The sequence below is a fragment of the Eutrigla gurnardus genome (genome assembly GCF_963514095.1).
Source record: "Eutrigla gurnardus genome assembly, chromosome: 14".
NCBI lineage: Eukaryota > Metazoa > Chordata > Actinopteri > Perciformes > Triglidae > Eutrigla > Eutrigla gurnardus.
In genome coordinates this window covers 7,653,338-7,675,318 of record NC_139937.1, presented here as the reverse complement: position 1 = coordinate 7,675,318, position 21,981 = coordinate 7,653,338, and the positions used below count along the sequence as shown (strand labels likewise).

Below are 21,981 nucleotides of genomic sequence, written 5' to 3'. Positions count from 1 at the left end.
ACACACTGAGTCTCTCTCTCTCTCCCTCTCTTTCCCTCTCTTTCCCTCTCTCTGTGTATGTTCCCTGGAGTCCCTGTGCTTTCTTGTCTAGCAGGTCTCCCTGGACCGTGGTGGAACCTGATCCGGACTGCACCGATGCTGTGGTCTTGTTTGACCCTTGACCGCCAGTATTTTTAAGGCGGTTGACTATTGATTAAAGAAATTGACTAAAACCTGCATCTCTACTGTTACTAACTCGACTCCTCCCGGGATTACTCCCGGGAGTCTGGCTATGCTTTCTGGTCCAGCAGAGTCCGCTGAGGTCCTGACCGATGCAGACTGCTAACTGGCCTGATGATGGAAACACCACATTGTAGCTCAACTACTCCTGCTTTTTGGTCTACGGCTAAATGGTTGGGATGGATCCATCTCAGCGTGGCTGTGCCTGCTGCCATGGACGACTACTGTTGATACTATTGCTTCTGTTAATACTACCACTACCGCTAATGCTACTACTACTACTATACTACTCCCAACACCAAATGCAGTTGGAACCCAAGGGCCTGGGCTGCACGAGATAACTCTCTAAATGCCTATGAAGGCATTTTTTTCTCGCCACTGTCGCTGTAACGCTTGCTCCATGGTGATGTTGGGACTTTGAAATGTATTAACTCTGAAAATCATGAGCATATTCTAGTCCTGCTCAATGTATCAAGTGTCCTGAGATAACTTCTGTTGTGATATGACACTATAAATACAATTGAATTGAATTAAACACTCCTCAGTCTTTCTCTGTTTTCTTTATTTTCTGAGGCAAACTTTTGCCAACGTTACTTCTCACCAACCCTCGGGTAATTTGTGGGTGTTTCTTGGCCCCAATCCCAAAGTCCACACTCACAGACTCACTGACTTTGAGGCGCTTTCACACAAATTCCGTTGAGGGGTTTAGTTCTTTAGTTGCTGTCCCATTTGTGTTTATGCCATTTCAAGCCCTCGCAGCCTCTCACACTCAACCATTTACCAGTTGACAGGTAAGTCCCTGAGGGTTCAAGAGCATAATTTTGGGTATGACAGTCCCGAATGGGGCTACCTGTTGCATTGCAGTCCCAGTCAGGCTGATGTTCTCCAGCGGTTGTGTTTTTTTTTCTGAGGGGCCAAAAGAAGTCACTAATTTCCATCCAACAAGTAACAGTTTACTGGAGCAACTATCAAATGTTAAAAGAGCCTGGGCGGAGTTGATGGGCAAATGAAAACTTGTTTACACCAAGTTAGTAATGCTGCGATGGGTTGGACAGTCAGTCTATAAAACAATGGTTATGGTTAAAACGTTTTATAATGGTGAAGTAAATTGCATGTGTTTCTGCTGTCTAATTAGTTAATACCTCTGTAAATCTGCATATTCTCCTGCACTGTCGCCAGAAATACGACAACCTCAGAGATCACAGCTGGTTTCTGCACCACTTCTTGTACCTTCCAACGCTGAAAGGCAAACTTTCCAATACCCAAGTTATTCCTCTAACAATAAGTCTGCACGTCTAATTTACTGCATACAGTAAAAAACTGAACACTTTCTTTCTGCTGGGTTTGGCTTTATCTTCGCTGAGATTTGAGTAAATATAGACATCTGGCACTGATACATACACAACACAGACACAACCCACACTATTTGAATTTCAACATTTTTGGCAGGCTATTGAGCGGACTATTAAGGGCTTATTTTAGTTTTGTGCACAGTCATTGCATAGAGAATAAAGCTCCTGAACAGAAAACCGCAAGTTAAAACCATTTTGATGCAATAAGATGTGGGTTACTTTATCAACAACGGTAGATAATGGGGTGAAATTGATTGATATGTTTAGGCATTTAGCGAAAAAATCCAGCCAGTCATTTTAGTTGGCAAAAATTCATCATCTGCTTCAACCTAAAACCTGAATTATTTTCCACTTGCACTTTAGTTATGAGGAGAAAAGGGATATTATGTTGAGTCAAAAGGTAAGCTGCCACTCTGACAGCTCCTTTTGTGATTAAAAAAAAAAGCTTTTTTGTTCTCAACAAAAGGACTCCAGCCAGTGTTGACAAGCTTTACCATGGTGTTGTTTACCTCATCTGACTCTGACGGGATATCAGGACACAGGAGAGTCATTTGTGTCTTCGTCCTCCTACATTGTGTGAGGACAATGTGAAAGACCTTCTTTTTTTTTATTGCATTTGCTGAATGTCATTGAGCTACCGCCACACTCCTCCCTGAGAGGAAGTGGCCATGAATTTCAGTTTTCTGTTCTCTTCTCAGCTGATCGGAGACAGCGAGAAATTGTCAGACGAGGCGTTTCTCCCAAAGGGTTGTTTTGCGAGAGACAAGTTTTATGATACGGAATGCTTATTCAGTCCTACTTATTCATGTTTACAACGGCTGCAAAAGAATCGTCCACAGTGTTCGGCACAGCATTACTCCAACAAAGGTAGAAGGATGAAATGCTGTGAAGGCAGTTGCACTCCAGTTACATGATGGAGGAGACAACAATGGTAATTTGGGTGATTACTGACTGTGCATGCCCAGAAAGAAACAAGGTCGTGCCCCGGTGTTTGTGCAATGGTCGTCTGGCAACAGGCGCAGGGTTAAAGAGGGATGCCAGGCGTCAATCATGCACACAACTCCCTACAGTGATAATGGAGTATAATGTTGAGAGAATGACTCCTATAGCCGTCCCTGTCTGTCATCTTTCTAATTGCTTCAGTTTACATCCGGTGAGTCAGACTAGTCCCGGACTGAACTCCATCATGACTCAGTGTACGTCCTGCTATCCTGTCTACCTCATCAGTCCCATTTTCAAACCTGCTGACAGGCTCCACACACAGCAAAAGCATTCCTTTGTCTCAATCTTGGCAGAGTTGCAGGACAAACTTGGAGTCCTCCACATCTGTGTGAGCCCTTCAAAGGACTTTTGATAAGAAGTAAATTACATAATCCTTCCTGACAGACCGAAAAAATCCAAGTCATAATGGGATCCTCCCCCCATTAAAGCGTAAGTTAAAGTCCCACTTCTTTGGCATGGAAACATTTCTTTAAGCGTGTGTGTGTGTGTGTGTGTGTGTGTGTGTGTGTGTGTGTGTGTGTGGCAAACATCCTACCTGGTGTACTGCTGTAGAGGAATAGATAGCTATCGAAGTCTCCTTTGGGCTCCCTCCATGTAACAAGGAGTTTGCTTGAGCTCAGCACTTTGAAACGAAGCCGCCTCGGAACTGGAACTGGAAAACAATCAACCACAATTAAATCAGCTTCAATAAAAATGTTGATAAATGAAATTGACGATCAAAAAGTTTGCCGCCACCAGTCCACATGTGTTGACGTGACACAGAACTCAGTGGTTAAACCCAGAAACCACTGCAAAGATCAGAAAATACACCCCAAAAAGCCAGAAATCAAAATGACTCAAATAGGAAATGAATAAATGGATGGACAGAAGTATACAGAAAGAGCTGAGCAAATTTCAGTTTTGAAGTTCCTGTATCCATGAGTGCAAAGCATAAAGAAGCAGGTCGACATGGCATACAGCTCAGCTTCAGCTCAAAACAGCATGAAAAAGGTTTTTTAAAAAAGGCACAGATTTAGAAGAAAACCATTTCCAGTCAAATTATCTTCATAAGATGTATTCCAAGGACAAGTGGCCCGAGGAGGGATACTTTAAATTTCCGTCACAAATGAGTGAGGAGAAGTTTTTGCCAATGTGCGAGTGTTCATGTCTAATCTGTACAACATCACAGAGAAAAAACAGTTTATAGCATCCGCAGCAGATCGCTACACTTTGCAGGCCTCTGTCAATGAAAACAGATCTGATTAAAAACGGTGACGGCAGTCATTCTCTGCGTGAATGTGTGTGTGTGTGTGTGTGTGTGTGTGTGTGTGCGCGAGCGGTGCAGTAATGAGTTCTCACAGTTTTTTAAAGAGTTTAAATAAATGAGGTGAAGAAGTGGAAGAGAATTTGACTGTTTTAGTCTTCAGACAACTGAAGAAAAGAACCGGCAACACGAAGGGCAGCATTGTGGAACAAATTCACCTCAGATGAAAACAAAAGTCGCTGACATAAACGTTATGTCTGCGACACATATCACCATTTCACCATTTTGCTACGGCATCCTAGGTTGTACAAAGAATTTACCTCAAACCAGTGATTTTTCATGTGTTTCTACAAAGTTTCTATAATGTCATGTCATCTGTAAATCTGATGACACTGCCAATGTAAAGTCACTTTACCCGCCAGCACTCTTTGAGAACATGTCAAGGGTCAGCATAGCACTTAATTCTAGACCTCAAGTAGATGGGGTCTCACAAGATTTCTGAGACTGATATATTGATTTTCTTTGTATTTAAAAAATAAAATAAAAATAATAAAATCATTCAAATTGACATGACAATGTGTCTGTGGACACGAAAACCTGTCATTTTCATCGTTGAAGCAATCTATATAAAAAAAGAACTCCAGTGGTTTCTAATAACAATAAATGTAAAATGCCAAAGAAGCCCTTCAGCTATAATAAATAATACATACAATAATGCAAATACATTCAATAGAGTGCTGACATGTAAGGACTGTACATCAGGCATTATAAAGAATATGTGCAGAGAGAAAATGGGTGATATGATGTTGACAAACCTGAGGTGTATTGTGCAGGATTTTCACTCGCTGGTGAGAACAGACCTCCATCTTTCTCAATGGAAAATCCCAATCAGGCATTAATCAGGTGGCACAGCACTTTCCAAAATGCATTGTTGTGGTTTTGTAAGCAGAGAAGTTAGAAATGCTGGACTCATTGTTAATTTCCACATGTTAAATGAAGAGTTAAATGATGATGATGATAAGGATAACTTGTCATGATACAGAGAAAACATTTTAAAATGCAATTTCTGTCCAAAAAAATGATTTCAACCATGACTTTCATTCCAATCATTCTACATTTTTTGTCAAGTTAGGTCCCAAAACTAGAATAATCCAGTCTCAAGTTATAAAAGTTAAAGGACCATACTTGTCTAATTTGGACTTCTTGCCATCAGCAGAGATTTCCCGTCTTCAACACATTTTGTGTGCATCAGTGTATTTAACCACCATTCACTGCCATTCATGTTGAAACGGTGTGTAAAAACACACTTGACTACAAGACTGATAAGTCACTGCGTTTAGGTAATTCAACCTTGTGAAAATCACAGTGTTGTTTATTTGATCTAAAATGACTGTATTACACTAATACAGTTGCTGGGTGCACTTGTTGTTAATGTCCGGCTGCTTCCAGTTTACATAAGTAGCCCGGGTGGAGCTAGCCGGTTATATCAAGATCCACAGTCTCATTTCAACGTATGCAGATCTCAATAACAAACACACTCTCTTTTTACTTTCTGCACAAAGACAAGAGAGCAAGATAAACAGCAAACAACAAACTTGGTTTACGATCTGCAATTCAATGAAGAGAAGAAGATACTGGACAGAAAACAACTTCTATCCCAGTATGAATATGAGGAAGACGTACTGGGAGAAGATGAAAATCATTTATTTTATGTCCTGACTGTTGAGCCGTATCAGGATGAGCCCGAAATTCACACAAGCCTAACTTTCAGCCAATCGTTGACCTTCTTTATACTTTGGTTCCGCCCTGTGAGCTGTCAACAGAACCAAGACAGCCATTAGGCCGAATGTCATGTTATGTAGCCTGAAATAATAGTTTCTGAATTTCAATCTCTAATTTGAGCTAGAAGGAGGATTTTAACGTCAAACGTACATTCTGAAATGTTTACTGAATATGGACAAAATGTAGCAAACTATCTCAAAAATAAATACATTTTGGTAAACATGGTAGAGATTTACATAAACTAGGTGATCGATGCTGTCGATCAAAACTTTAACTTTTCACTGGATATTATACCGCTGTTTCATCAGGACACAGTGCAGCACTTTTCAGTTTAACATTTTGCTCACTCCAAGTTCTCACACCGCACCATATACTCTAAATGCATAGGATGAAATGGTATAATTACACCTCACAATACGGATCTATGAATAATTTAAGTGCCTGATAGAGCTGGTAGATGATTACTCTGGTATCATTTAGTGTGTGCTTGATGTTAGGTGAATTGAGTTGGCAGCCAGGGTACTAATAACCGGGTGAAAATTGCCTTGAATAGCTTCATCGTCACTTTGCATGTCAATGAACACACACACACACACACACACACACACACACACACAGAATTACAATAGAAAACGTATGTTAAAAAAAAACGAATAAGCCAACTATGAGCCTTTTTTATCCTGTAAATGCAATGCAAGGTCTATGAGTTGGAGCCTATTCGAGTCAGTGACAGCAACTATGATTAATGAATATGGACATAATAGCTCCAATGGCTGCGGATGCTGACAGAACATGAGGGTCTCTGATATAAATTACCCTTCGCAAACCGCCACGTCTGTTCTTGTTTACCACCGTACCGCCATAAATATCATCCGAGAGCTCAACGTCTTACACACTGTGTCAGAATCTAAGTGCCAAGACGCTTTAATGAAAGGCATTAGACATCCTCTCACAATACGATGATTTGCCTAAATATTGCAGAGACCCTGGCAAGATAGCTTAAAGTCTCCACACTAAACTTACAGAGCTTAAACCATGTGGTGCAACGGCACATCACACTAACCAGAGCCATTTATCTGAAAGAGTAACACTGCTGGAATCATCGACCCCCCTTCAGCTCCTTGCATAAGCTTCTTGCCAGTTAGTAAATGCAAGGCCAGCCATTGGGCAGAATTTTGGAAACCACTACTTAGCAACACAATTTAAGTCCAATAAATATTCTGAATCACTTAAGTGTCAAACAAAAAATGTATAAACCCAAGGCACCGGAAAATGATTAAAATCCCTTCAAAAGCCATGTTTTACGTGTTCTCATCTCATGCAGCTGAAACTTATTTCAAAATGGGTCTCATTTGAAGTATGAAGGCCTAATCTCTGAAGGGAGTGTGAACTAGAAAAGTCCTTTAACTGGAGGCCCACTGAACTGAAATTATGTGTGTTAGAGCGATACAGGCACAGCTTGATGCCCCATCTTTAAGAAGGGATGACTCTTCCCCGGATTAGCAGCGGCAACACTAGCAGGGTTTCCTAGTAGATGAGTAAATGCTGTCCAATCCTCTGCTTCACTTCCTCTCCTCTCTCCATCCCTCCCCTCGTTCCTCGCCTCTGTTTCGACATCTCTTCTGCAAGCTTCTTCTTCCCATCGGCTGATTTGGCTCACAGTGCCGCTCTACGTTGGTTTCTTCTCGTCCAGTTTACAATCCCCCCCTCTCTTCTTCTTTCTCCCTATTTTTTCTGCTTCGACTCACATCATTTCTTTGTCTTCTCTGAGCGTTCTGGTTTTTCTCAGTCTCTCTTTTCTGTGCCAGCTTCCCTTTTTACATCCATTCTTCTCAATTCTCTCTATCCTCCCATCATCTCTCGCATCTCCTCATCCCTTTTCACCTCCCATTGTTTTCATTTTGTCTTTTCTTTTCCACTCTTCTGCCATACTTACATACCTCTCTCTCTCTCTCTCTCTCTCTTCTTTTCTTCTTCATCCCCTCATTTCTCCAACCCTTTTTAATTCCCTGGTTTCCTCTCCCCAGATTAGCACAGTACTGACTCCACAGTGAGTGTTCAGGCTACAGTAGCATAACTAATACCTAGGATTTATGGATGACAACCGCTGGCTTGCACTGTCACCATAAGATACCGTACTGTACACTGGGGGGGGGGGGGGGGGGGGGGGGGGGTGTAGTGTGTATCAGTGTGTTTGTATGTTTAGTGTCTATCTAGCATTGCAGCATGCGTCATTTGATGAAGCCGCCATCTCGTCGGTACAAGAACTCCTCTGCTCAACGAGATAGCACTTAACCCAAATCCACTCTGGCTTTGTCTTTCCACCTCTCCACTCTCTTCTTTCTTTTTTTTATCTCCTCAGCTGTTTTCATGAAACACTTCACTCTTTTATCACATCTCTTCTGCTCATCCTTGAGTTTAAACGCTCTTCTCTCTCTCCTCCTCTTCCCTTGTCTTCTCTTCTTTATCCTATCTCCCCTCCCCTCCCCCACTTCTGTCCTTTAGTGGCTTAACGCCTCTTTTCTCTTATTCATCGTTTTACCTGTGTAAGTGATGCCACACACACACACACACACACACACACACACACACACACACTGTGCCCACACAATGCTGCAGAGAGATAAGACTGTGTGTGTGTGTGTGTGTGTGTGTGTGTGTGTGTGTGTGTGTGTGTGTGTGTGTGTGTGTGTGTGTGTGTGTGTGTGTGTGTGTGTGTGTGTGTGTGTGTGTGTGTGAAATCTCTCTTAAGGACCAGCTGAATATTACATATTATATGATCCGTCCCCATGTGCAGTCTGGTGAATGAAGACATGATATACTGCATGCCCACCATAAAATACTCAACTAGGTTAACTCTGCATGGAGATGCCTGACATTACAGATGTGAAATATCAGATTCTAGATTCTGCTATCCCAACTATTTTCAGGTCTAGGGTCACTCGTGTGTTCAAAACATACACTGACGTAAGAGTTGCATTCAGTATTTACAGGACGATTTTGTTTATTAAAACATTGGTCAGATTTTGTTCTGTTTGTTTAAAAAATTAAGAAAAATGAAACCCCAGATTTGCCTCACAGATTTCTCCTTAAACAGTTTACTGACGACTTCATGGTTCCAACACGACTCTTTGTGAGTCCTGTAGTTTGGTCACATATAGTGTTGCCATGCAAGAATAGATTTTACCTCCAAATAAAGTCTTTAAAGATGCTTCAACCAATGTTTTTATATTAACACTAAATCAAAAGACTAATTGGGAGATAATATGCATTTCGTTTCAGTTATACAATTACTTTTTAGCTTCCTTCAGCTCAATCTTTTGGTTATAACTGCAATTTTCTCTCTCTCACCACTCTCACATGCAGTTGTTTTCAGTAAAAGAGCTTTAAAACTCTAGTATATATTACCTGCACAGCACTGAAAGCAGCATTTAGCAGCTAAAGAGTCAGATATTTCTCCTGGTGGAGACCAAAACCAGAGTTTTTATATATATTATATTTTAGTTAATATTGGACTGAAATTCATTCAGAGCCAATGACCTGGATCTATAAACGAACAACTGTTTTAACATGTTTAACTTAACTTATGTCAAGAAAACCAGGTCCCAAGCAGCTGATTCACAACCTTGTACTAATAGCTACTCAACCATTAGCCACTTCAGGCTCTGCTTGCGATTCCACTCCTATGCCTACGACGACACTCGAAATGCTCATATCCTATTTCATGCTCTTCAGACAGCAAATACTTAACCTGACACTTATTATTCCCAGCTCCACTGTGGTAACCATACTGTGAAATTTGGATGTAGAGTGAACTGGATATAAAGAGTGATATTATTGTATGTCGTGCAGTATTTTGTTCCTGTGTCAGTGCTGGCGAAAAGCCTCCCATCAAACAGCATAAGCTCATGTTCCCATTCATTACATTTTATTCTGTTTATTCATGATCACAGTAACAAAAGCGCCTCCTGCACAACACAAATATAAATATAACATGCTGGTTCGCCAGCAGTGGAGGTTTGGATAATTTAGCATTTAAAAAAAAGTCCAAACAAGTTCTCTCTCTCTCGTCTCTTTTGGGGTTTTTTTTGTGGCTTCTCTCCTTGTTCATTATGACTGAAACGATTGGCAAACACTCTCAATCATACTAATTCACCAGGCTGCCCTCTAACCACATGCACCCGCCACACAAACACACATCATTATCTCGACGCACACGCAAACCCAAAAACTGCAATATCTTTGTGAATATGTTCTCCAGCACATGGACTGATGTATGTATCCTGAAGCACGGTATTGACTAAATCAAATTACAAAATTGGCAAAATCAATTACAATAATTAACTATGCACACGGTAAACACACACACTTAGCACACAATGCACATTTAACATCTTGAAAACTAATCTAGGGAACAGAACTGACTAGAAATTTAAATGCATAATGAAAACTAAGGCACAACAAAGACAAAGTCTATAACGGTGGCAAACTTTCACCATCAGGCATCTTTCCTCCATCTATCCTGCTTTTGTAACTGCTGTACGGGAAGGCAGCACTTAGTGCCAGGTCACTCCGTGCTCCCTCTGAGGAGTGAGCCGAGAACCAAATTTACATTTCCCTTTTCAATACTTTTCAAGGTAACAGCCAGAGAATACAGCACAACCCACTGTGTTGCAACAGTATCAGAGCTGCTTCCACAGGGAAGTGTATACCCGAAGCTTAACATGTGGTGCAGACTGCACAGTGTGTCCATATTTTGTCCCCTGAAAAATATATTCAGTACATCAAATGTGCGTTAGCAGATACTATTTGTCGGAAATATAATGCTGCTGAATATCTGACTTTTTCTGGGGGGTTCTTTGCCGAAGTGATCTGGATGGCAATGCCTGTCTGTTCACCTGCCACTTAATCTGATTATCACCTGACTGGTTCACGTGGCACCACCAGCACGTCAAAGACTGCAATGATATTTGCTACAGATATTCAATGTTCCAAAGTACATGCTAATGACTTTGTTGATCATGTGACTTTTCCTTTAGTGATATCATCAGGTCAATTCAATTTGTCCAACACTGTGGTTTGTTAACAAATATCTGCAAACATAATAACCTATCTTAATTTGTTTTCCCAGATTGTTTGAAAAAGAATTGCTGACTTGAAGCACAAGATGTCATAGATGGAAATTACATATTACATAATATATTGATCTATTCTTCATTTAATCAGACAGACAGTAAAGTAAATGTGTACTTTATAAGCACATTATATAGGGGACAGGCTAATAAGTTATGTTTTCATTATTTAATTTCAGTATTGTCAAGTAATTTTGGTTCTTCACTTCAAATGTTTCAGTTGTAACTTCTTCAATAATGTTTAAAAGGAAATGTTCCACAATAGTGCATGAAAAAAGGTACATGAATCAGCCACATTTGCAATTTTTTGATTGGGATGAAATCATGCACAAATGGAGTGATATTCTTGGACTGAAATGATCTCAAATAGAGCTTGTTAGGTGTGACTGCCAGATCATTTGCTATGTTAGTCATCGCTTGCAGAGAAAAAAACCCTCCCTGAACTGACTGTGCACTCTTTGGTAGTGGGAGTTCCTGACGATACCCAGACTTTTGTGTTGTATATACAAACATCCTCCATGGGGAGAACACACACTAATCCTCCAACCCAAATCCCCTCTGACCAGATGTTGCAGTTTACAGGGATAGACCAGGCAGAAATTAATGGCTATCACATGCTCCCTAATGAAGGGCTTGAGCAGGGCACGCTCCCGTGGCGTCTGGGAGGTCGTCCATATTCTGCCGTGATTCGCTGGGCTCAAATCCCAGGCTAATTCATGCTGTCACACTTCTCATTTCTGCCTGCCCTACAATAAAAACATGACCGACAGAACCTGGAAATTGGAATAAAAGGTTCGGTGACAAAAGGAAAAATGGGGGGGAGGACAGATACGGGGAAAATAATTATAGAATATCACAGCGAGAAGGATGGAGGGAGAGAACAGAAGAACGACGAGGAAGGTGATGAATACATGAGGGTGGGAGAAGGACAGAAGACAAACCCCTTCCTTCATTTCACAGTCATCGCTGTTTGGTGAGGACCTCCACTGGCAAATAAACGCAAAGCCGCCACACATGGATCCATTCAGGATTGTCATATGTGGATTATTGCATTTCGGAGAGAAGGAGAAAAAAAACTTTAGTTGATGTCTATGTGTGGTGTTCCTTTAAACAAGACCTGCTGCTTGCCTGCTCCTCTAACTCCACATCCTGGAAGGAATGTGAGCTACTGACACACACACACACACACACACACACACACACACACACACACACACACACACACACACACAAACACACACAAACACACACAGCAGGGTCAGCTAAATGTTTAAGTATCCCTTGGGGTCATTTTCATATGATCTCTATCCAGATAACTACAGTAGGTCTGACCCTCTGAACTTCAGAGGCTGCCAGTTGCAAACGCACACTCCTGTTGACTCACACACACAGTTGTAAAAACGCGCACACATACACACACACACACACACACACACACACACACACACACACACACACACACAGACTGCAGTCATAAGATTCGGGAGTGAGACCGGCTTACTGGGTAGTTTGGTTTAAGCTCTGAAGCTAATCAAGTTACTAATATTGTATAAACAGAGAAAAGCAGCAGAGCATCAGAACATCCGAGTCTCATTCAGAAAAATACACAAATCTGTTACGCTATGCTAATAATTCCACATAATGACATAATAACATCTGTTCAACCGGAACTCAAATATGCGTTTCTTGTCGAGCGTGCACCCAAAGTTGTAACATCCATGACCAAAACCAAAATAGACAACCAGCCTGCTTTTTGACAGGGCTCAGCTGGATTAAATCAGGTTTGCAGAGATGAGGTTAATTGCGAGGCAGCCTTATATATTGTGCGGTGCATCGCGCGGTATATCATCACAGCTTGAAGTGCACCGTTACAAAACATTTGTTAAATCTCTTCTGAAGCGTGGCAGCATCAGCAGCAGGGGTTGCGAGCGTTGCCATGCTGCCAAATGGCATGACGATATGATCATGAGCGTCATGTAATCGGATTGGACTGTCTGCACATCGAAAAAGGAGAGACGGCGGAGGGAGGAATGGTGTTTAACAGGGGAGGAGGAGACACGGAGGTCAGGTGAGGGAAGGGGAGAGGGAGATATGGAGATAGAGGAGGGCAAAAAGGTGAGGGGACGAAGGACAGAAGAGAGTGATGATGGGGAACAGATGGGAAGAGGTCCGGTGGCAAAAGTGTGGAGTGGAGGAAGAGTTCAAAGAAAATAAAAGTTGGATGGGGGGGGTATGGGTGTGGAGATGGGGATGAATGAGGGCTGGGAGGGTTAGAAGCTGAGAGAAAGAAGACGGGACTTACCTTGACCCTGTGCCTTCGAGGGGAAATGGGAAACTAGGACCAGCAACACAAGTGGAGCCCACAAGCACCACCTAATCTGCCCCACGGACAACATCCTCACAGCCAGCAGTCTAGACCTGCGCAGAGAGAAGGAAGATTATGGTGAGAAAAAGTTGAAAATGCAACGGACAGAAGGAAAAGCAAAGAAAGAAGGGCAGTCAGAGTCCGAAAGAAAGGGGGGTTTCAGTGGCCAGGAATGCCATTCAGCTGCAGAGAGGCTCTGTGGGTCAAGAAGAACCACCTTGCCCACACAGCCCCAAAACGCTGATCTGGAATCAGTTAACTCCTCTCTAATATCCCCTTTGATACAATAACAGAGCAGTAGTTTGACAGTCTAGACTGACCACAGAGCAGCGGTCGAGCCTTCCTCCCACACAGAGGGCGAAAACAGTGGAGGACGTTGTTTGAGGGGAGAGAGGAGAAGAAATGAACAAAAGCTAACAGGGGGAAAAAAAGATGGAGGACAAACAGTGATAGATAGGAAGGGAGAGAGCCGTTTGATTGACACACCAGTGAGGGAACATTTCACAAGAGCCAATTTTTTTTCCCACCACAAGAGCAAACACAACAGCTCCTGTCTTATTTTTCCTCATCTCATCTCCTCCTTTCACTCCCCTCACTTTTTGTTCTTTGCACCCTCTCTCCCTGCACCTCCTCTACAGGATGCCACTCATTATTACACACCGGGGGTGGACACTGACAGACACACTTATCATGTCTCTGCTTGGGAAACACACTTGCCGACAGTTGTATGAATAAAAAAAAGCACGTGCAAAAAAAAAAAGTTGTTTCAGGATTGACTCATTCTCTGATGTGGGGTAATCCTCTGCGGTGCTGAAATGACGGCCAGCTTCAAATAAGACAATGTCAGAAGGACAGAAATATGACAATGCATGTTGATGAGCAAAAAGGAAGTCTTTTTTTCTTTTCTTTCATAGATCCGCCTCAGGACACGAAGAGGGGAATGAGAAAGATTAAACAGACATGATTCTCTCATTAGTCTCTCTAACACACATACACGCAAATGAGAGTAACACTCTCGTGAGGTCCAATTAAAAAAACGTATCTCTATTTACTCAAGTGATGAAACAAGAAAGCACTTTGCAGCCAAATCTGAATTGCATTAAACCATGCTTTGTGCGCAGTTTGCGTAACTCCCTGTTCCCCGTCCAAAGGACAAACTTGCAACTGGTTAATTGGTTAATGGAAACCAGGGCAAAGGCGCCGCCCTCGCTGAAATTAAGCAGTCTGTGTGCGCTTAATGTGCTTTATAAAGGCTATTTGTGGAACACGGTTAGCAGACAGACTCAAATACATTTAAGCGCACACGCGAGACCGTATACGACTGTCTCACGCACGTCTCGAGCCAAACGCAACCTAAAATGTGTCCACCTGTGAGACTGTACAAGTTTGAATTAACGGACCGCGTGTGCGAGCTTTGTCGTCACTGATCAGTTTAAAGTGCTGCTGGTTTCAACGAAGTCTTGTTTGGGTCAAAACTGTCAGCTTTTCCTGCCCGACGGTGGATTTACAGATAAACTATCACATTATGTGTTTGCGTTCAAACAGCCGGACGCCGCACACCTGAGCCCGACTCGGTCACACACGCACACGCACAATGAATGAAATCGCCTTTTACCTCTCCAGTCATCAATTCAAAGCGCCCTTTTTATCCCCAAAGGAAATCCTCAGAATAACCAAAGAGCTGGGTTCCTCTTTCTTCTTGCTCTTTCCCCCCTGTCTTTCTTTCTCTCACTCCTTCTCTCCGGATACAATTCGGTCAGTCCGGAGTGGGTGTTCACTCCTCGTTATTCAGCCATCCCTCCCTCCAGCTATTCCGCCCTGTCCCGACCCTTTCCTTTTCGCCCCGGTTCATCTGAGAGAGAGAGAGAGAAGGGGGGGGTGGAGACCCAGTGCCGCTGCGCAAAACCTCTGCAGGTTTCAATCCGGCTTCATCCCCCGGGGCCCTTTACGTGCGCCTCCGCGATCTCGGCGAGAATTGTCGTGGGCACACATCCGGAGTCTGGGGCTTTAAAGGATCCACATGGTCCTAACTGAAACTCGGTTTTTCTTACTTCTTTTTTTTTTTTTTACATTTTTTTGAGTGTTTGAGTTGAGCAGAAAAAGTCCGCCTAAAATGATTCGGTGCGCACGGAGCAGGTGCGTGTCAAAGCCCTGCCGCGCCGCGTGCTCCGACGTTAAAGGCACAATGACAGGGCTTTCACCTCCAGGGGTGAGGGTTAGATTTATAAAAATCAATAATCTCACTATAGCTGTAAAGCCATGTCAAACATTTCAAGACACAGTTTCTTTCCACCACGAAAATGTCTTTAAATATCCAAAAGTTGTTTTTTCCCGTAGCCGGTTACAACTGGGAAATGGGGATAAAGCCCATAAACTGCAATTTACTTGTTTCCAACAGAACAGTTATCTGAGGCGACCTGTTGGAAGATTTATTAAATACACTCTGAAGTCATTTTGTCCACCATTGTGATGTTTACATCACATTTAGTTTCTGAAACCAAAGGTTTTGTGGCTGATATTTTTAAGGAATAGTTGTTTAAATCTTGTTCCCATTCTTGCTGAGGGTCAGATGTGAATATGAGACCACTCCGGTGTCTGTCTGTTAAATATGAAGCTACTGTCAGGGCGTGATTAGCTCAGCTTAGCATTAAGACCAGAAACGTGAGGAAACCGCTAGCCTGACTCGCTCCAAAAGTAAAAAAAAAAAAAAAGGAGCAACTCTAAGGCTCATAAATTAACACGCCCTATCTTGTTTGTTCAATCTGTACAGAAATCCAAGTGTTGCAGATTTGTGATGGATTATGTGAGCCAGACTAGCGTTCCTTTATATGTCCACATTCAGAGCATTAAAATAGCAGCAAAAAAACGTGTGCTTGTCTGTGCTTTGTTTACTTTGGTGGCCGATTATTTAAGCATTTTTAGTGTGTGTGAGCGTGCCCCACTGGCTCAATTTATTCATATAGTCCAAAATCACAAATTTGTCTCAGAAGGCTTTACAATCTGTACAATATATGCCGTTCTCTGTCAGGACCCTCGCATCAGATACATTAATAACTTAAAATAAGAATAATAGTAATAATAGTCGGTACTGAGCTGGGCCACGACAGCAGCCAGGTGCACCTACGAGAAAACACAAAGAAGGAAGAAGTCATGTTAGTAATGGGACATTAAGATGAAGAGGGAGACGAGGAGAGAGGAGATCAATGCATCATATCCTGTGAAGGTCTAGGGCTTGAGCAGCAAAACTAGGGGCTGGTCCAAAGTGTGCCTGAGCCAGCCCTAACTATGAGCATCCTCAAAGATGATTTAAGATATGATGGTGCCTCACCATTTGTATTTGGACTTTGTAGGTGAGGAGGAAGATTTAATACTCTTTTCCTAGTTTTTGTCAGTACACAAGACATTGGAGCAGCCTGATAATAAGGCATTGCAATAATCGAGTCTAGAAGTAAATACATGATTCTTTTGATATTGAATTGAAGTGGAATTGGATATATGGCTGGTAACACGTTATAGCTGATAACATGTCAGAGACACTGTTGCCGTCGTTTTCACTGTTAGCTCTGTTAAAGCTCCATTATCTTTGAGCATTCGTCGGCCATGTTGAGAGCCACGAGGAGGCACTGAATTTCAGTTTCGAGCCCCTTTTATACAAATCGAGCATTACATTGTTCCTCTGCTGGTGAAAGACACTTTGTGACTCACCCTGAGGGGCAAAGAATGGGAGTCATGGGAAACAGAGGCTGGTGAAATGTGCCAGTGGCTGGCTGAGTTGAATTGCTGAATAGTTACACTCCAGGTGTGTCCCTGAGGCACACCACACACACACACACACACACACACACACACACACACACACACACACACACACACACACACACACACACACACCTTTGCCAAACAACGGTCCAGATGCCATGAGCACTGTAATCAAGCGGATAAGGATTCTCTGAGCTCCTCCCTCCTTCCTCCTCTTTCGTCCTCCAGCCTCTTCCTCCCTTCCTGTCCGTCTGTTGTCTCTCTCCCGTTCATCTGTTGCCCGTTTGCAGCAGACCACACACCAGAAGAAAACAGCGCTGGCTGCCAGAGTCTACCGGAGGCGTTTTAATAGGTGAAATCAAAGATCACAGCTCTAAGGTCAAATCCGCTGAAATGAACTTGATGTCCAATTATTTTACACCACACTTACTAAAATAGACATTTAAACCAATTGGAAGCATTTTTGGTTTAAATTTGTATTCTGAGTGGCTATGGTCCCAGGTGGCTTTTATTTGACAGCTCCTCTTTAAGGGCACACAGGTCACCGGCCCTAAAGACCTGCCCGATGGATGAACCATGCTGCTTTCCTCCCTGCGGGCCCCTTTTTTTTTTTGGTCATCTATTAATTTTTCTTCTTGATGTCTTCCCTTTGTGTTCCCCTCTTAATCCTTCCCTTTATTATTAAATGTTTTACTTATTTTCCTCTCCCTCTTTCACTCCATTCCTAATGTGTATTCCTCCTCTAGCTTTCCACCATCGCTGTCCACGATGAATAAATGCATCAGTCACATGGTAGAGTTGATCCACAGGTCATTCAGCTCAGTGCCATATGGTCCAACTGTGAAGCCTCAGAAAGTTTTAAAGTCATTTTCACTGCAACAAAATATCTGATTACTGCAGGTTCTTCTCTTTCTTAGTTGTAGCCTAATTGATAGTGTATTCTCATACTGGAGCTGTTCAATACTAAAGTACATAAAACAATAACTCTGCTGACAGCGTGGCATGGAGTAGGGAATCTTCATTTTCACGTTCAGCCATTGTACATAAACTACACCTCAGGAATTAGAAATATGTGTACAGTTTAGATCGTCTGTCGGATGTTACCGCACCGGGGGACTTGGTGGCGAGACGATATAAAAAGTAAAAACTTTGACAGTCAATTAAAGTTGGCCTGACATCGAGAAGGTTTAGGGAAGTGTTACGCATACAAAACACAATTTCTTTAATTAAATTGAAAATGTGTGCGCATCATTTTTTATAAATATTTTGTCCTCCAAGATGCAACTGGTTTGGGGACCTAAGTTGTTATCAGCATCTCAGTCAGGAACCTTTAAACTGATACGTGACTGCTGTTTTCTTCATTTTGGTGACATTGTCGGTTATGATTCCTTTGGTGTTTACGCCGGATAATCATATTGCAACGGTAACAGAGATCAACCTCCACCATATTCTTTTGTATTTCCACTACCTCCCTGTAATTATTACAAAGAAGCCTCTATTGTTGGCTTTGACAAACAAAGAGAGCTTCATTTCCTGTTAGCAGAGGATTTCTCCCAGGATACAGGAACCCCCTCATCTGTGTTTACACAACCACATGTTTAAGCTTCAGCTGAAAGACCGGCGTGTATTTCAAAGTTTTGAGGGAGCAGCTTAATCTCTCCTCAAGTTATTGTTAAGGTTGTCTTCAAAAATGTGACCTGAAAAGAACTGCATCCTGCTGCAATTCAAAAGCTGCACATTCAGTAATGTTTTGTTTACTTTTGTATTTGATGCTTTTAATTGAATCACACACAAATACAGAGAGAGAGAGAGAGAGAGAGAGAAACACACACACACACACACCTGAAGCCTCCTGCCCTGCATTTTTAAGGCAGAGATAACCCTAGGCATGGGGGCTTAGCAACAGTGTCACCGTGTCATTCACACACACACACACACACACACACACACACACACACACACACACACACACTGAGCCGCGTTTAAACCAGCAGAAGAAACATGGTTTGTTGGTTTTATGAGAGCTGGATGAGTTCAAGCAGAGTTGACACATACAAGAGTGGCCCGAACGCACATGAACTCAGACGCAGGACAAACACCTCATGCTGTGACTTTCAACCTTCTTTTTTACCCGCTGAACACACACACACTCTGCTCTGCTCTGCTCTTGAGCACTGTGTTAATAACAAGCAGCAGGTTAATATGAGGGCAGCAGCAGACTGAAGTGACCACAGCCTACTGATTTGGCCAACTAGTCACGGTTATTAGCTGGCTTGTCATCTGGTCCCAGAGTTCCCAGAGGGTTAACCAGACAGCTCTGAAGGTTATTATAGAACCGGTCGTGGTGGGACACGGTAACAGTGTTTTATTAGGACTTTATTAGAGCAGGCAGCTGTTTAATAACTAATGACCAAAGGTATCTGAAACATGCACGCTTGGTTCACTAGAGACATCTAAGTTGCACACAGAAGTTTTTTCGTTTGCTATTTTCAGCCATCCAAGCATGTGGCTCTGGAGACGGCATGTTGGTCTGGGTTGGTCCACCACGATGGTCCAGACTGAAACATCTCAACAACTATTTGATGGATTGGTGGTGCAGACTTTCATAGTCCCATCAAGATGAATTGAAATAACTTTGGTGATACTTTTCCATGTATAATCCAACAACAACTTCAATATGTCCAGTCATTTGGTTTATGACCAAATATCTACAACTAATGACATGAATTAATTAGTAATTAACATTGTGACCATGTTAGCGTGCTGATGCTAGCATTCAGCTCAAATCAAAGTTTGTCCAAATAATCTTACGATGGTCCAACAGGCGCTATGGATGACAGTAGATGGATGAAATAATCAAGTAATGGATAATTGGTAGAATCTTGGTGAAATGCTTAACCAAGAATAAGACTTTCTCTCACATCGTGCACCTGCATCGTAATCCGGCAGCGAAGACAACATCACATGTATTCGTGATTTCCAGTCCCACTATTTACTTGGTAAAATACGTTTTGAAAAGGAAATGCCGGTTGAACAAGAGGTGGCTTCCTGCCAGAGTGGCTAGCCAAATGCACAGAGCTGGCAGCCACAGTCCGAGAAGCATTTGGCTTGTGGCTAACATTTCTGCATGATGCGACTTGTCTTGAGCTTCTCGCCTGCAGGAAAGGAAGGAGAGGGCAGGAGACAATTCACTTGAAAACTCTGTAATCATGCCTCAAAGGCAATCGCTCCATCAGCCTGAGACGGCGCTGAAACATTCCTCTTTTGGAGCCTTTTCTTTCTTTCACGTCTGTTCTCCAGGTAATATTCAAAAAGCTCCATATTTCCCCACATGCGATAACACTGATAACCTTTATTTAATCAAAGCGGTAGTCACACTTATTGGCACTCTGTGTCAAAAAGCTAATTAAACTTGGAAGAATATTGTGTTCCAGTTAATATCATTTCATTTCTTTCTGGTATTACATGATTTGCTCTTCCATAATGTACTGCATGACATAATAAGAAAAAGGGTATGGGAAATAATAATAGCCTGAAACCATTTATTTAATATAACTCAGCAATAAGATAAATATGGCGTACTTTGACAGATTAAGAGACTTTTCAACAACGAATGACAACACGGGAAATGAAAAAAAATTATAGCAGGTTTGTCTGTCTGCTTGATAACATTCACTTATTTAAAAAATGTAATTAAGAAAACACTAATGTGAAGATTAGAGTCAGGCTTGTCGAACACCTGCTTTCTATGCACCTCATATTCTCCTTAACTCTCATATTTTGGCTTCTGTCACCGTCACAAGAGGGATTTTTTTAAGGTGCATCTTGGCTTGCCACGTCTGCATTGGCGTTGCTTTATTTGGACATACTGGGCTTCTCAAGCACAAACATTATTTTTTAATACCACTTGGTGAATGCTTTTATTCCTGGCTTCTCTGAGCGCGTACATTTGTTGGTGCGTTGGCCCCAGTTGGAAGTGAACTACGGTAACGTTGGCAGTGTGACTGTGATGCTGTCTCTATAAACACATTATTCTCTGAGGGCCATGAAAAGAACAAAATTCACTATAAAAAATGCCCACCAAATCTCCAAAAACATCATTACTGTTCACCACACTTGTTCAAACACAAACAGTGAATAATTGAATATAGAATTAGAAACCTACACAATCAGTACAGATTGCATGTAAAGGTTTTGCTGCTTGGCACTTATTCTGTTAGATAAACACATTTTGTAGCCGTTGAATCACTGATGGTTTAAATGTTATACTTCCATCCATCCAGCAGGCTGTCGCTGTGTGTGTGTGTGTGTGTGTGTGTGTGTGTGTGTGTGTGTGTGTGTGTGTGTGTGCAACAGTTTCTCATATGATGTGTGTACATATCACTGTTTACTGAGCAGAAGCACACACAGACAAATAGATGAACGGATGAGGCGACCTGAAGGTTGGTTGTTGAGCTAATCAATGGACGTGTGAATGCAATAAATAGATGGATAGGTTGATGAAAGGTGGAAATGGCCTCATCTGATAAGGCATATTCTAGTTAGCATATCTGTCAGTCTGGATGGGAGAGAGAGAGAGAGAGAGAGAGAGAGAGAGAGAGTGTCACCACAAAATTAAAAAACCTGTGTGGTGTAGGTCAAATTTAATCAATGTATTTGCAACTCACCTAGATTCCTATCATTGTTATCAGATGTGTATGCAATCAGGAATGCCATGGAGGGGAAACCTGTAGACGGGTCGGACAGTTAAGAAGATCATGCAGCTGTGCAGCCAGAATACAAATACCAACAAGATAAATGAGATAAGAGCAGGTATAAATAGACTGGATCAATGACTGTGACCACACATCAACAGTAATCATTTCAGTGTTGGAACTTCTGCGACTGCAGTGTTTCATTCAGTGGATTGAATACACATGCAGACCAAACTAAGCTGGTTCTATTAAATCTATGGGCGCTTGCTGACATTCAATATAATGTCCAAATAAGATTCCACTGGTTGAGATATGGAGGGACTGTGGGGGTGTAGGGTATATACAGTGCAGATTGTGTGCTACAGTATAGCAGCAGCCCCTGCTGGTAGTGTTTTGGTAGTGCATCTAAAAAGAGAGCACCCGTCACAGGTTA

General features: G+C 42.2%; 1 protein-coding gene across 1 annotated transcript in view; it reads right to left on the bottom strand.

The window, feature by feature from the left end:
• LOC311024386 (collagen alpha-1(XIV) chain-like) overlaps positions 1 to 14,872 on the bottom strand; it is a 114,954-nt gene extending 100,082 nt beyond the window's left edge. Inside the window, exons 1-3 of the mRNA XM_084026760.1 lie at positions 14,711 to 14,872; positions 13,033 to 13,148; positions 3,109 to 3,225 (exon numbers count right to left, since the gene is read on the bottom strand). Coding sequence (XP_083882886.1) covers positions 3,109 to 3,225; positions 13,033 to 13,126 — 211 coding nt within the window. The 5' untranslated portion in view covers positions 13,127 to 13,148; positions 14,711 to 14,872. The remainder of the gene's footprint in view (positions 1 to 3,108; positions 3,226 to 13,032; positions 13,149 to 14,710) is intronic.
• Positions 14,873 to 21,981: the final 7,109 nt, after the last annotated feature.